Source organism: Euwallacea fornicatus, chromosome 2 (genome assembly GCF_040115645.1).
Source record: "Euwallacea fornicatus isolate EFF26 chromosome 2, ASM4011564v1, whole genome shotgun sequence".
NCBI classification, from domain to species: Eukaryota; Metazoa; Arthropoda; class Insecta; order Coleoptera; family Curculionidae; genus Euwallacea; species Euwallacea fornicatus.
This window is the reverse complement of record NC_089542.1, coordinates 1298583-1312452: the sequence shown is the minus strand read 5'-3', so window position 1 is coordinate 1312452 and position 13870 is coordinate 1298583. Positions and strand designations below refer to the sequence as shown.

At 38.2% G+C, this 13870-nt stretch overlaps 2 protein-coding genes across 2 annotated transcripts in view; one reads left to right on the top strand and one right to left on the bottom strand.

Moving 5' to 3' along the window:
* The window catches only part of sha (shavenoid), a 46579-nt gene that overhangs the window by 15235 nt on the left and 17474 nt on the right, over positions 1 to 13870 (bottom strand). Inside the window, exon 4 of the mRNA XM_066293992.1 lies at positions 41 to 151. Within this exon, the coding sequence (XP_066150089.1) occupies positions 41 to 151 (111 nt within the window). The remainder of the gene's footprint in view (positions 1 to 40; positions 152 to 13870) is intronic.
* The window catches only part of LOC136345683 (uncharacterized), an 89049-nt gene that overhangs the window by 60240 nt on the left and 14939 nt on the right, over positions 1 to 13870 (top strand). The window lies entirely within an intron of this gene.

Here is a 13870-nt window from a genome sequence, read left to right as displayed (position 1 = left end):
TCTAAGTGTTCTAATATACTATACAAACCGATAAGCTTACCGTGAAAGAGGATTTCCTTGCTAGGATGGATGATCTGGCCTTTCAGGGGCAGGAACACGAAGGGGATCTGCTGGGAGGTGGAACCGCCCACGAAGGGTGCTAAGGCACATTCTAAAACAAACAATAGAGAACATTGAAACTGATACTACCTTCACGATCACGTTACAAATTTACTGCTAGCAAATAAATTACATAATTGACCTAGCAAAAGCAATTGGTTAAGACTACTCCCTATGGCACCAACATCAGGTACCTTCCACATATTCACAGATGCACATAATTGTTGCATCAACTACATAAAAGACTACTGTGGTATTACCTATCATAACTATATCCGCCATCTGTAACTTAGTAAGTAAGCATGAGATTTATTATTCGATTGAAGTACCAGCAGCAGGTACTCATTAATTGGCCCCATCTGTTGGGCCATTAACATGGACAGTTCCTTAAAGGAAGTAGACAACGAAGGTCCGTCTATTTGCTTGCAACAAATAGTTTTATGGTATAGCTAACGAGAGGTGTCTAAATCTTAGCATGACATGCCTGCAAGTTACAGAAGACAGGCTTAGTGTAATACTTATGAAATTCTTTAGTGCCGTAAGATATAGTGTTTTCAGTAGATTAGATTAGATTGAATTTGTTGGTAGGTGTTTCTGAGGGTTACTGATCCGATTGCCTTACACATGCACACAACCATTGACCGCATTCAGAAGAGGTAGCAGAAGTGCAACTCGATGGAGCGATGCGACGCTTAAATCTTAAATTCGCCAACTGTTTTTTATTTGACAATTTAATTTAATAAGCGGTTGGTAATTTGATCTCGTGAAAATTGCAGAATGAAAATGACAGCTTTTCAGCGTGATGCGCTTTACCACTTTAAGTCAGCGTTACAGTGAAGTGCAATCGCTGCTGCAAGGCGCCGCTGTTCCTTAAATATGCCCTTTGACAATGCGGCTGTAGTCCTCAATTAAATATATTTCACGGAAAACGTGCTATTCGGGAGAAATCAAAATCGTGCGCGAACGCTGACTCCGCTGAAGGCGGCCAATGATGCCGGCGCATTTTTGGTAAATTGTAAATTCTCAATTATTTCATTTTATTGTCATTCTCAGGAACGGTTATTTGTGCATTTAAAGGAGGGTTTACTTGACACTTTAAATGCATTCGGATCGTTAGAAACGTGCTTGGTGGAATGATTAAGTTGTGGAAATTTTTTGAAAACTGTGAAATCCACATGAATCAAAACATGGTTTCCCTTTTGGGCCAAAAGATGGTTGTATAAACGTGTGTTTTTAATAATCTTTCAATCGTTCAAAATGGCACGCTACCTTCGCTCAATTCACTGTATACCAAAGGGTAAGCTGATCGAGACAGAGATTCCTCAATTTTTGAAAAATCGTAAATCCCGCGGAACCGAGAATTCGATTCCTCTGTTACTTCCTGAGATGACTCCGTGTGTTCTTAATGATCCGACAAATTCAAACCTCACCTTCAGTGGGGTACGTGATGTAAATCTGAAACACCCCAAAAAGCGCGAGAGTCAGTTTCAAATTTGGACAATTAAAAATTCTGAAGGACCAAAAACGTGACCGATCTTATCTGTCTGATATATCCTTAATATGACGTACACTGAGAAAAAGGCATAAAAAAAATTATTTATAAAAATTAATAATTTCAGGGGCCCATTAATCCACGTTGATTGCATCCTTTCTTTTTACATGAAGGCTCAAGTTAGTGGTTTATAAGCTCCCGTATTACCCATTAAGTAAAACAATAATTGGGTATAAAGATTTATAATCTGGTAAAGGCTTCGTTGATTCAACAGTTATTCGAGATGCATCATATCAATCAAAATCTGCCCATAAATATAGGGAGGCGCATCTTTTGGCATTGCACATCAACAATTCAAAGATAAAGAGTGATTATTAAAGATAACCTTGATTGAACGTGGAAATATCAGGGGCGTCTCTTGGATAAATATGCCAGCTGTTATCTATTTGCCAGTTGCTTAATGGTAAGTACCCAATTGCTTAATCAACGCCCTCCATTTTGTACATTCTGTGCCTACTGTAAATATTTTTTTTATGATCACATGTTATATCGGTCATAAAAATCAGTTTCCTATTATCAAACTGTTTGAGAAATATAAATAAATTTTGGTCTAGCAGTTTTAATAATAATTAAATCAGCTGAAATGGATCGGGCCCAACTGAGCAGTGGCGGCGTATAGAGCTAGTCGTTGGCGTTGGAGGCTCGCGCAAGATCAATATAGTAATAGTTCGAGCGCATATGTGCAGCTTTCGACGATGATAAATTTGGACAGCTTTCACACCTATAAACAACACTTTGCACTCCAATTTACTAGCGAATTAATTGTTTTATGGAGGAGTAACAGTTACTTTAATGGGCAAAGGTTCCTCGTCAGCGTTGGGTATTTCTGGCATCTTAAACGTTACCAAATTGCTCGAGACAATAACTGTAAGACAGCTGAGAAGTTTTTGACCATTGAGAATTAACAACCCATTGAAAATACGGATCCGATGGTAATTTCCTATCATTAAAATGTCTAAATTTAAACACTTAAGAGAGCACGAAATGTATCTTCAAAACGGTAGGAGATGAAAATCCCAGTAAATCGCCGTATTCAATAGTTGTCGAGGATTTAGTGCGATTTTATTCAGAGATAAGAGCTTCTCGTTTGTATGGCTCACGATCGATGATGTTGTGGATCAAGGTTTATGGGTAAGAACAATGAAGAGCCGTCAAAAGACAAGTTTAGTCGGAAGTTGATGGGGTTGTACCTTGGATGACAGTGGAAGATACGTGGAAGGTGTGGTGGTTAAGTGGTGAAGCTGCCACAACGAGCGTTTGGTTTTGAGGAGATTGGGTCTCAATCAGTCAGGTCTACGTAAGTCTCAGGTTTAACCAGACGCGTTCATTCCACACCAATTCCTGGTGGCCGCTGAAGCTCTTCGGGATAGAGATCCGCTCTATCTTGTAACGCTTATGCCACTTTCAGGGGTATTAATCGATTCTTCATGAAAACAAGCAACGAATGTAAAAATGACACATTTAAGTATTTTTTGGGGGGAAACTTACTAATAAATTTAATGGTCGGTCGTTTTATTGCAGAGGCACTTGGAGACATTCGAGAAATTTTAACGAACATCGATTTCAAAGGAGAAACATACTCAGAATGGTTTATTAACCTGATCGCGTATGTCCTAGTCAAAACGCCTCTTTATATTTCTGTCAAACTTAGCGGCCACCGCAATTGCACTCTTTTATAAATATAACGGAGTTTTATTAAGGGAGATGCCTTTTTACGGGCGATTTCAAGATCGTAAATTTACAGATTATGAGAAAGAGCTCCATTAAGCCTTTCCGAAAAAGAAAATGAGCTAATAAAAATATGAGCAAAGTAACTACCACATTAGCAACAGGTACATAATGACTTTTCGGGCCCGATCGATAAACCTCCCGGCTGCAAGAAACGCGATTTTATCGACTTACGTAATCTGTTAAACAATGGTCAAACATAGTGGTGGTACTGTCCGATCGTACGGGATGTGGCATAATTAACGCAGATAACCGATCAGGAGGCTCTCCATGTGACTCTTTATGTTTCCATGACTCATGGGTCTTAAATTTTGTCAAAATGTTTTGGTATTTTAAAGTCTCGTTCATTGAACGCGAAATATCTTCACCTGACTCAATTCCACCTGTATTTAAAGTGGCAATTCCAACGTGAATTATACGTTTAAAAATGACGTTATAATTAAATAAACTGGCACATCTTTAACTGACTTTATTGACAAATGCTAATTAAAATAAAATTAAATGACATTTAAAGAGCTGAGCACCACAAATTAAGCGGTTTTATTACAAGCCAGGTTTTTGCAATTTTTACTACAAAATATATTTATTTAGAATTTAATGCCTTTGCATGCCTCAAATCAGCTTTTGCTGAACGCGAAATATCGACCCGAACTGACGTAATACCTCGGATTTACAACAGAGTTTAAAGTTCCTGTGCATTAATTCGTCCGATTAAAAACCTTGTTCGTTTAAGGATGCGCGTTCCTTTCTCTCGCACAAAAACAAAGATAATGACAGGATTTGACGTGTGAGTGAGGTTATGAGTTCCGGAAATGTCATTTTTAACCTGTCCGGGCGGCGACAATGACAGCAAGCCAAGGCTGCAGTAACTGCAGAAGGGGAAGTAAACTTCTCACCTTCTAACTAAATAATCGAGGCTAGGAATTTACCACATTCCTAATTCGACATTTTCTGAATTTGTAGCCTCGCGGATCTGTCAAATTTCACCACTGCCCCTGTCACGACTATTAATATACGAGGGAAAAGGCGGGACAGCACACAGAGGTTTTCCTCCATGGGTTTCGTTCTTCGCAGCGAAGATAATAAAAGTAGACTCGATTTCTTCTTTATGGGAATTATTTTGTATAATTAACAAATTATGCGTGTGTTTCAATTTCGAAGAAAGCAGTGAAAGTGTTTTTGGTACCACCTGTGAGACAAAGAGATGATCAGATTTATGTACAATTGTGTGTATCTTTTATAGCTTCGCTCATGTTTATGTGTTTGTGATAAACGCGGGAGTTTATAATAGAAAGTGGTGGTACCTACACATTACCTTCTTTGTAATTTCTTCATATTCCGACATTTGAATTTTTACGTAATGACTTTGCCGATGCTGGCTCTAGATCAACACATCGTAGTAGTCAATATGATGTTATGTATATGGCTCAAACTGGAATAATTCGGAAAGGGGAAACCTGAAGGTGCCCTACGAACATATATAGTATATATATATATATATATATAAAACTTCCCGTTCAAGGTAGTACTAGATCCATCCTGGCGAAATTTATGATTTTTTGTCCTCTTGCCATAAATCTTAGACTGAATTGAAATCTATCTTCAGCGACAGCAAAAACTATAAACACGACCGCCTTCTCAAGAAAAAAAATGGCACGAATCAATAAGAGGAACATCTAAGGAGAATCCAAGTAGTACCCACCGCGGGCCAAACTCTTCGACGATGCCATCGTTGGTGCTTGCCGTTCTTCAGGCCGTGCCTTTCCATAAACATAGGTCGTACTCGTTGTTTAAACTTCCATAAACGTCACGGCGTTCTAAAACCGCGATTTGGCACCATTACCGTAAATCTCTCATTTTCTAACCAATAACGAAGTGTTGGGTACCATATTTGGGACGTGATATAAAAAATACACGGTGGTACTAAAAGAAGTAGCAGCCTTCTTTGGTTTTAAGGTACTACCGACGACTAGGTTCTTGATCTTTTTGGACGTTGAAAAGCCGTTGAAACAGAAATTGAGAGTATAATGTTTGATTTTAAAATATCCTATGAGGCAGTACCGAGAACTCCCATCCATTATACAATCAATGATTCCAGGTAAATTGACGAAAAAATTCTAATTTCCTTCGTGGTATCCTCCCGATAAGTGGCCTTCGCCATCGAATATTATTACTCTACTTCCGGCTTTTATGGGTGATAATTGAGTTTACAAAATGGTACCACGTTAAGCTAATTTAATTGAAAATAAAGTTAATTGAGAATTAAACTGTAGTAGTATAATTTAATAAGTGTAAGCAATCAATTAAAATGGTATCAAAAATGTTTACACCTTCACTACTACCATAAAACTGTGATTCCTATACAAGTGTACAACGTAACGAATTTGTCCTTAATAGTTTTCGGTAGTACTGACTACAAGCAATTACGAGCTGCAAAGCAGAAGTAGTAGTAGTATTTTTATAGCGAATATCGAACCAGTAAATAATTGACTATATCTTTGCCGCAATTTGAACGACGTGGAGGCAGTTCACGGTCTCGAGGTAGTACCATTATCGCACGTTTTTCTATCGCCAAGAAAGCAAATTAAAATTGGCAACTGCCGATAAAAATACTCATGTATAGAACCTGTTATAGCTGCCGGTACAACTTGAAGGTACCACTGCATGCTAAGTCTCAATTTCACCAATGTCTTCCCCATTTTTTAAATCGGCAATACCGATTTGTCTTCAGCCTTAAAAGTTTATGTTTATGCTAAATTGGCTGACAAGTGGTACAAACACATTGGTGCCATAATCGTAAATCCTTAACAGCCTCGGGAGCTGCAATTCGGAATTAAGCCTTCTTTTACAGGTTCGTTCTTGATTTTAAGGTACTACCGCCGTCGTGAATCCTTCACGTATGTATCGTCTTAACTGAAAATCTGGAAACACCTCAAGATCCAGTGGTAATTAGTAAACGAGATATCAAAGAGTTTGATGTCAAGCAGTCGGGAAAGCTGTAAAATCGGGCAGTACCTCAAGGTGTCATTGCGTAAGAAATCTCACTTCGGCTTGGAGCGGGGTGTCCATCGCCTTTTTTATGCACATGCAAGAGAAAAGTGTCGCCACTGGTTCGAGTATAAAACAGTGGCGTTTTAATTTTGCGCAAAAACACCATGCGATTTTCAGAAATGGTGAGACGCGTTTGGGAATTTCTATCTGCTGAACTGGGCATTGCACGCCAATGGATTTACCTGTGTATAATCTAAGCAACAAAAATCGTCACGGGTTGGTCTACCAGAGAGTGACAGCTCAGTCTGAGCTAGGCGACTTAGTAAACTTGATCTATGAATCTGAACAAGTAAAAAAAAACGTCAGTGGTTCGATAGTGGTGGTCCAGCTTGGACTTCAAAGGAACCCGTAAATTTGTATTTAAACACGTGCAAAACCTATTGATGAGGAAGAGAGGTCCACAGGGAAGTAGCAGAGATTCGTCGGTATGGTTAAATGGAACATCGAAACATCTATAAAATTAGGAAGAAGCGAGCCTGATGGCAGTAATCTAGATATACAGGGTACTAATAGACCAGTCTAACAAACGAAATCTCGCTGATCGGATTTCACTATTATGTACAACTCGTACTATTTTACTACCATCGTAGGTAGCAGCTTATATAGTAACCTAGTGAATTACTGCCGATCATTATGGCGTTATACGGGATTCTCTTGTATTCGACCATGATCTTTACAAGCCAAACAAAAACTTTCTTATCGAATTTTAAAAAATCTTTTATTGCACTAATAAAGAGCTAATTTTATGGGATTTAGTATTAATTTAAATAACTATTAAATTTTTAAAGATCGAGTCTTCTAAATGTTCTTCATTAACTTCAGTGTAACACTGAATTTTAAGCTGAAAATGTTGTAACACCCCGTGAAGTAATTCTCGATCTATTCCTGCATTTTCGCTTCGAATCCGATCTTTCAGATCCAGAATTGTCGCTACACCACACCAAACGACGACTTTTGGACCCTGGAGATTTTCGGTAGACGTTCGCGAGAATTTCCACGCCAATGGCGAATAAGCAGGCGCAAAAACTTAAAAAAAATAACGTTGTAGAACTACTCATTTTAATAATTAATTTAAATTTTAACCAAATTTATGAATTTCCGCATATCCGTATATCAAGAACGGGACGGAGATGTGCCTCGCCGGATAATGTAAAATTTTTGAAGTCAGAATTCTGAATTACATTGGAATTGATGGAGGGCATGCAGAAGACGTGATTTTTAAAAACTGAAGGGTTATCTAAATTAATAACGAATTAGCTATAGACGGTGCTCCAGTTTATCGTAGCAGGACTTCAGCAGTCGATAGAAGACCTTTTCTTAGAATGAAAATGTAATATAATTATATATTGAAAACGGCTCAGTTTTTGAGATATAGGATGCCAAACTTGACTTTTTTTTAACGATTCAAGCAAATATTAAGATACAACCATGATATTTGCTATTTTGGAATTTACGCAGTGCCGAATTTATGTTTGTTAAAATGTTCGTCAAATTTACAGAGGGCGCCATATGCAACGTACTAGTAAATGCTCAAATTATGATAACTTTTTTGAGCCTCCTTGTAGCAACTTTTTTTAATCGCAATGGATTCCCCGTTCATTTTTCCCGAAAAATGGTACTCTTCCTATAAATTGCTAAAATTCACCGTTTCCGAGATATTTTGAATTTGGTCCCTAGCAGTACGACCAGCTACCACAGGGGAGTTGGGATTTGACAGTAAATAGTTTATTTCGCCAATTTCTACATGTCTAATAAATGTTAAAATATTTTTTTAGTTCATTTATCGACGTTATTAATGTTATGCCTATTACATTTAACATTATCTATTTATTACATTATTGGTGTTAGTGCAACTTCCTTGTGGAAGCAGGCCGTACTACTATGGACCAAATTAAAAATATTTCGAAAGCAGTGGCTTTTAGCAATTTACAGCAAGAGTACCATTTTTAGGAAAAAAGTAATGGGGAATCCATTATGATTAAAATAAAGTTGCTACAAGGAGGCTCAAAAAAGTTATCATAATTTGGGCATTCCCTGGCACGTTGCATGTAGCGCCCTCTGTAAATTTGACGGAAATTCATCAAATATAAATTCCAAAATACTAAAATTTCATGGTTGTATCTTGATATTTGCGTGAATTATTAAAAAAAAAATGAAAAAAAAAGTCAAGTTTGGCATCCTGTATCTCAAAAAACTGAGCCGTTTTCGATGTATATTTGTAGTACATTTTCATCTTAGGAAAAGGTCTTCTATCGACTGTTGAACTCCTGCTGCTATAAACTGGAACACCCTGTATGTTAGTCTTATAAACGATTTTTTTACTTTGAATAGAAAGTTTTTATTTGCCTTTTAAAGTGCGTAGTTTAATATGAGGCACCCCGTGTAAGTTCTTTTAACCAGGAAAGCCATCTTAATCAGATTTGTGAAAAAAATGGTTATCGCGACGATTTTTTTCGCCAACATTGAGGTTTCTAGTCCCTCTATCTATTGTCCCACAAGATTATCCGGGCTCGACTACTCGGACGCGGGGAAAATCTACATAAAGCCGCAATTCCGAGAAAAACCGTGGGCTACACATCACACACTATCATTTCTATAAACAAAACACGATGGAATCTCGATAAAGTTTACGAGACAAATAAACACAACCGTTTTACAACATCTGCCTTTGGGCTTGTTTAAAGTGTTTGCTCATATTGAAAAATGTCTGATTTATCCATTACGGTGGTTTTAGCTCAGCAGCAGCTGACGAGGGCCAACGGTATCCATAAGGATTTATTGGACACAATATCCAAGTTAATTGTTAAGCTTTGGTATTAAATCGACTGGAATCGCGCAGACGAAGAAGATACTGTTGTTTCGATTCTAATGCTAATAATGATTAAATTGGAATTCCAAGTGAGGATGCGGTACTTTCTTCGAGGCTCCATCTAAGGGAATCATTTTCGTTGTTTATTGTTACTTTTTTTCACTGAAAGTACAATCAGAATCGGCCAGTGGATTGTCGGCGATGCTCGCTAGGAGCAAAAGCCGTATACGGTTCTCTCGCAAGTTTATTACTGTCTCACGAAATGGCTACACAAAAGAATATTTTAAAGGAAAAATTGGTAAATTATTGTCGACTATCGTGTTCAATAAAGAAATGCCAGCAAGTGGCTTGAAGAATTTCAAAGCTCGAAAATTCATTTTAGCGCCCTTGAAATTACAACGGAACCTGCCGAAATTGGAGTAGTACCGAGCGGGGCCCGAAAAGGTGCTACAGCTCCAGTAAAACCATCCATAGCGCACCCTCCCCTTGCAACCTTTATTTCACCTCTCGAGGGCACAGAATTTAACTGACGATTTTAAAGAGCTTAAAACCTCGAAAACGCCTTTGGAAAATCACGGACTAGCAAGTGGGCCAACAGGAACAAATCAGCGTCCCATGAGGACGGATGTAACGAGGAACGACTAGTTCACCGAGTACTCCCAAACCTAGACTATGCTGACAGAACGTAATTTCCCCATCAATAAGTACACCACTGATTTTAGAGAGAAAACGGAAAATTCGTTCCCAAATCACGTAATTGCAAGTCGGCTTCCAGAACTCAGGGACGTCTAGGCTTTGATCATTAGCACCGACATAACTTTTCTTGACAGGTACTTTAGTATAGGATATCTATTAAAATTAACAGGAATTTCGAATTAATCGAACTTCTCAGAAGGCATTCGCAAAATAAACTTAATTAAAAGCATTCTGTAGTAGCGATTTCTTTATCGTCAGCGTACGGAGGAGAGTCTAGAATGCCATTGTGCTAAAGTTGGACAAAACAAGCCTAGACAATGGCGTCACGTAGGTACTGACAAAACAAAGATATATATGAATGCAGACAATCCTCTACATATCTCTAAACAATTAAATAGGAAGAAGTTTAATGATAAGTTCTTTAGAATGCCCGAGAAATAGAATTCATTTGTAGGTCAGTGCCGAAGCTACAATGCGTCGCCTTCATCGGTTCTTCGGAGTGACACATGAATATTGACAAATGACATATGAACGACAAGCGATATAACTGCTCCCTGCCAATCGCGCCATTCCTTAGCATGAAAAATCAAATGAAATTTGGCATTTGACGGCCGCTCCGCCAGCAGGCGTTTTGATGGAAAAATTGGCTGTTCACGCCTGCTGTCGCACATAAAATGAGCAAACCTATATCCGACAAGGCAGTCAGCGCGAAATTTACAAGTACCGAAAACTTACTTTCAAGCAATATCTGAGAACCGTACTTAGCCTTCATAAGTCATGCAGAAGAGCTGCAGTTTGCTTTAGCAGCACCACCAATCACCATAAACATAAATCTTCTTCTGTCATATAAATCAGCTTGATTAGCGGTAATTGATACTTCGGCATGAAAAATTATTCTTGATTAAATTCTGCGGAAAATTGAGCCGAAATGCCTTTAAATAAAGAGCGGCGGTTCTTTGAAGGTCAATTTGAGCAATGCGGAATAAGCGCCAGTTAAAATTTCATGTCGAAAATTCAATTTTAAGTCCCAATTTAGTAATAGTTATGGTTCGCAGTTCGAAAAAGTGTTTCGGAATCTTAATTTAAAGTCGGTCATGACACTTAGGGTTTTCGCAAATGTGTCCATGCAATCGGCGTTACGCGTATTGCGTTGAAAATACGAAGTAAAAGTTTATTAGTTATTTTTAATCACACCCCTTGGTTCAAATTTAAAACCTTTAATTATGGAACAAGGTATGCTGATACCATGATTGTTTCAGATAAATTTATCACCTGCTTGATGAATCAAGCCTGTAAAAAAAGTTGTTCGCCGTAAGCCATTAAAAGCGCATTAAATAATCAATCATGCGAAATTATCCGCCTCGGAGTTTATATTATCATTAATAAAACCGAAACGTTATTAATTTAGCATGTCATAATCTTCTCAGATGCACTTTTCAATTAACTAATTTGGGAAATCTGCAAGAGCATAGTTTACCTGGGGTTCGAGCCCTATGATTCCACATTTCAATCCTTAGGAAAAATTCAGTTTAATCCAAAAATGCAAACAAAACCCTTCATTCAGGCCTGCGCATCACTCGATTAATCCAAATGCAGAGGAGGGTGTAAGGTAATGTGCAAAATCCAAATTTAACATAAACATCTCAAAAATCGTAAGCGTAATGAAGTAAAACTTTTCACGCCCTGTATCTTAGCCACAGAGGATTTTGACACAAGTTGTTTATCCCGTTTTTAAACATAGAAATACATTCGATGACAAGTTATTGCACGAGAATTTCGGAACACTCCGCATTTTTGTGCAGCTTAAAGAAAATTTTCAGAAAATTTCAAAATGTGTCAAATTTTTTTCAAATTTTGAAAATTTGTCAAAATAAATTCTGCTGTCAAACGTACACGAGGTGACAACTAGATACGTGCTTCCCTCGAGGGGCGGTCAAAATACTCTTCATAAATAGTTTTTCCGCGAAATTGTGAGAAGTTGAACTGTCTCACGCTTTGTTATGCTTCATTAGCAACTTATACATTTTGAAAATCGCTGATTTACAACAACGCCATATAATTCCCTGGGAGTAATGTGAAATGGGATCGCAAGCCCTGAAGAAACGAGTGAAATTGTCTTTTGCGAGAAGTTGCAGTTAAAAATTTGACAAAAAACGGCATCGCCAATTCGAAGTAGGTAGTACCGCAGGTACTTGTTATACCACCTATCATACGACCGTTAACGAATGTACCAATCAAACCCCAATAATTAAAGGTTCCCAGGTAGCGGTTCATTATACTTATTCGGTAAATAAGTTCGAAAAACTTGAAAAAATTACGTGAAAGAACTACCATGGGACCACACACAAACTCAAAAATTCGTATAGTCGATCATTATTTAGGGTACTAGGCACTTAATTGCCGCAAAATTTGATATTATTAAGGGGACGATTCAACCAGTCGTCGAGTTAAACAAATTTGAAAATAACTGGAATTAAAGAAGACTTGCGGTAGGTACCACTTCACGCAACGTTTCAATTAAAAACTGATTGTTATCACCAGTGGTTTGATATTTTTGTCATACACTCCTTACGTGTGCAATTGGCACTTTTCCTGCGTTACCAGACAGTACCACCCTTCAAAACCATCCATCTTGATCGCCTAATAATTTATTTCAAAAAAGTGATATCATCCCGTTGGTGATTTACAGTTACTTAGATATATATATATACGACTCTATTGGTCTGATCGTGATGGACATGTTGCATGCGGCTTAAATCAATTTCATTATAATTTCCCTCAATTTTGCATGAAATACCGGAGACAGCTCGGAATGCGCCGTAGCATATGCATATTGCAGACTGGTACTGCCTTGTGTACGTGTGCCGTCCCTGCTCCGAGCACGTAAGAGCTCAATTAAACCATATGGAAAATCGACTTGAGTTTGCGTTATAAAGTCAATAAACTGGTACTACTCAATCCGACTATTATTAGCAATTAGTATCGTGTCAACGCACTTTCAACGCCATAATAACTCCAATTTTCTCGAAAGAAACTGCCGTTTTTACTTTCGCAATTAAATGCGCTTTTTCTTGTGCGATGGCCCATATAAGTACTGTCTTCTGCAGAATCGATCGCGATGCATAGTACTGCAAATTTTTTCCCTAATCGCAAGTAGAAGAACTCGCAGGGAAATGAGTTTCTTCGGGGAATCGCGGCAAGTCGATGTAAGTACCACTGATGGCGAGGCTACGGTTAATAAAGCATTGCTTGAGCATGACTTTTCAATTGGTTGACGTGACGCTAGTACCATAAGTCACGATTTCCAGAGATTTTTTTTCCGTATTCTCAGGCTTGAAAATGAAAAATTACTGGTGGTACCGCAGTAACTGCAATAATTAAAGCAAAAGTAATACTTCATGGAGTCACTAACCTTAAGAAAACAAACGGAAACTACGCGGCCTTCATCAATGCACCTTGAAGGTTACTACACCGGTACCACTCGAGGCACCATCGCGTTTCGGTGTCATAATCGATAATGCCGACTTATCGCTAACAGACAGTTTAATTTATTTTCGGCGCTGTCTTCAAGTAATTGATTACATATTAGTACCGAGATAGTACGAATTAAGCGGTGACTCTGAATCTTTTACGTCGATTTCAAAAATTGGGGCTCCGTAACTGTAGACTTACACCAGCGGTCTTTCGGTCGTATTAATTGTGTCTTGGGGCAATTATGCATTTAGTAGACGTGTCCCGCAGGTGGGAGCGGGAAAAGGACATAATTGAACGTAATGTTTACTTGAAAATGCAATGAAAGTTAAAGATGACCGCGGGACGCCGGAGATCAAGGGATTTTATAGCTCTCAGCTTGAGACGGGTTTAAGTACCGGCGACGGTACTAGCTGACATTTACGCAAATGGAGACCGAAATATTGAGTTGTATCTGCCTTTGA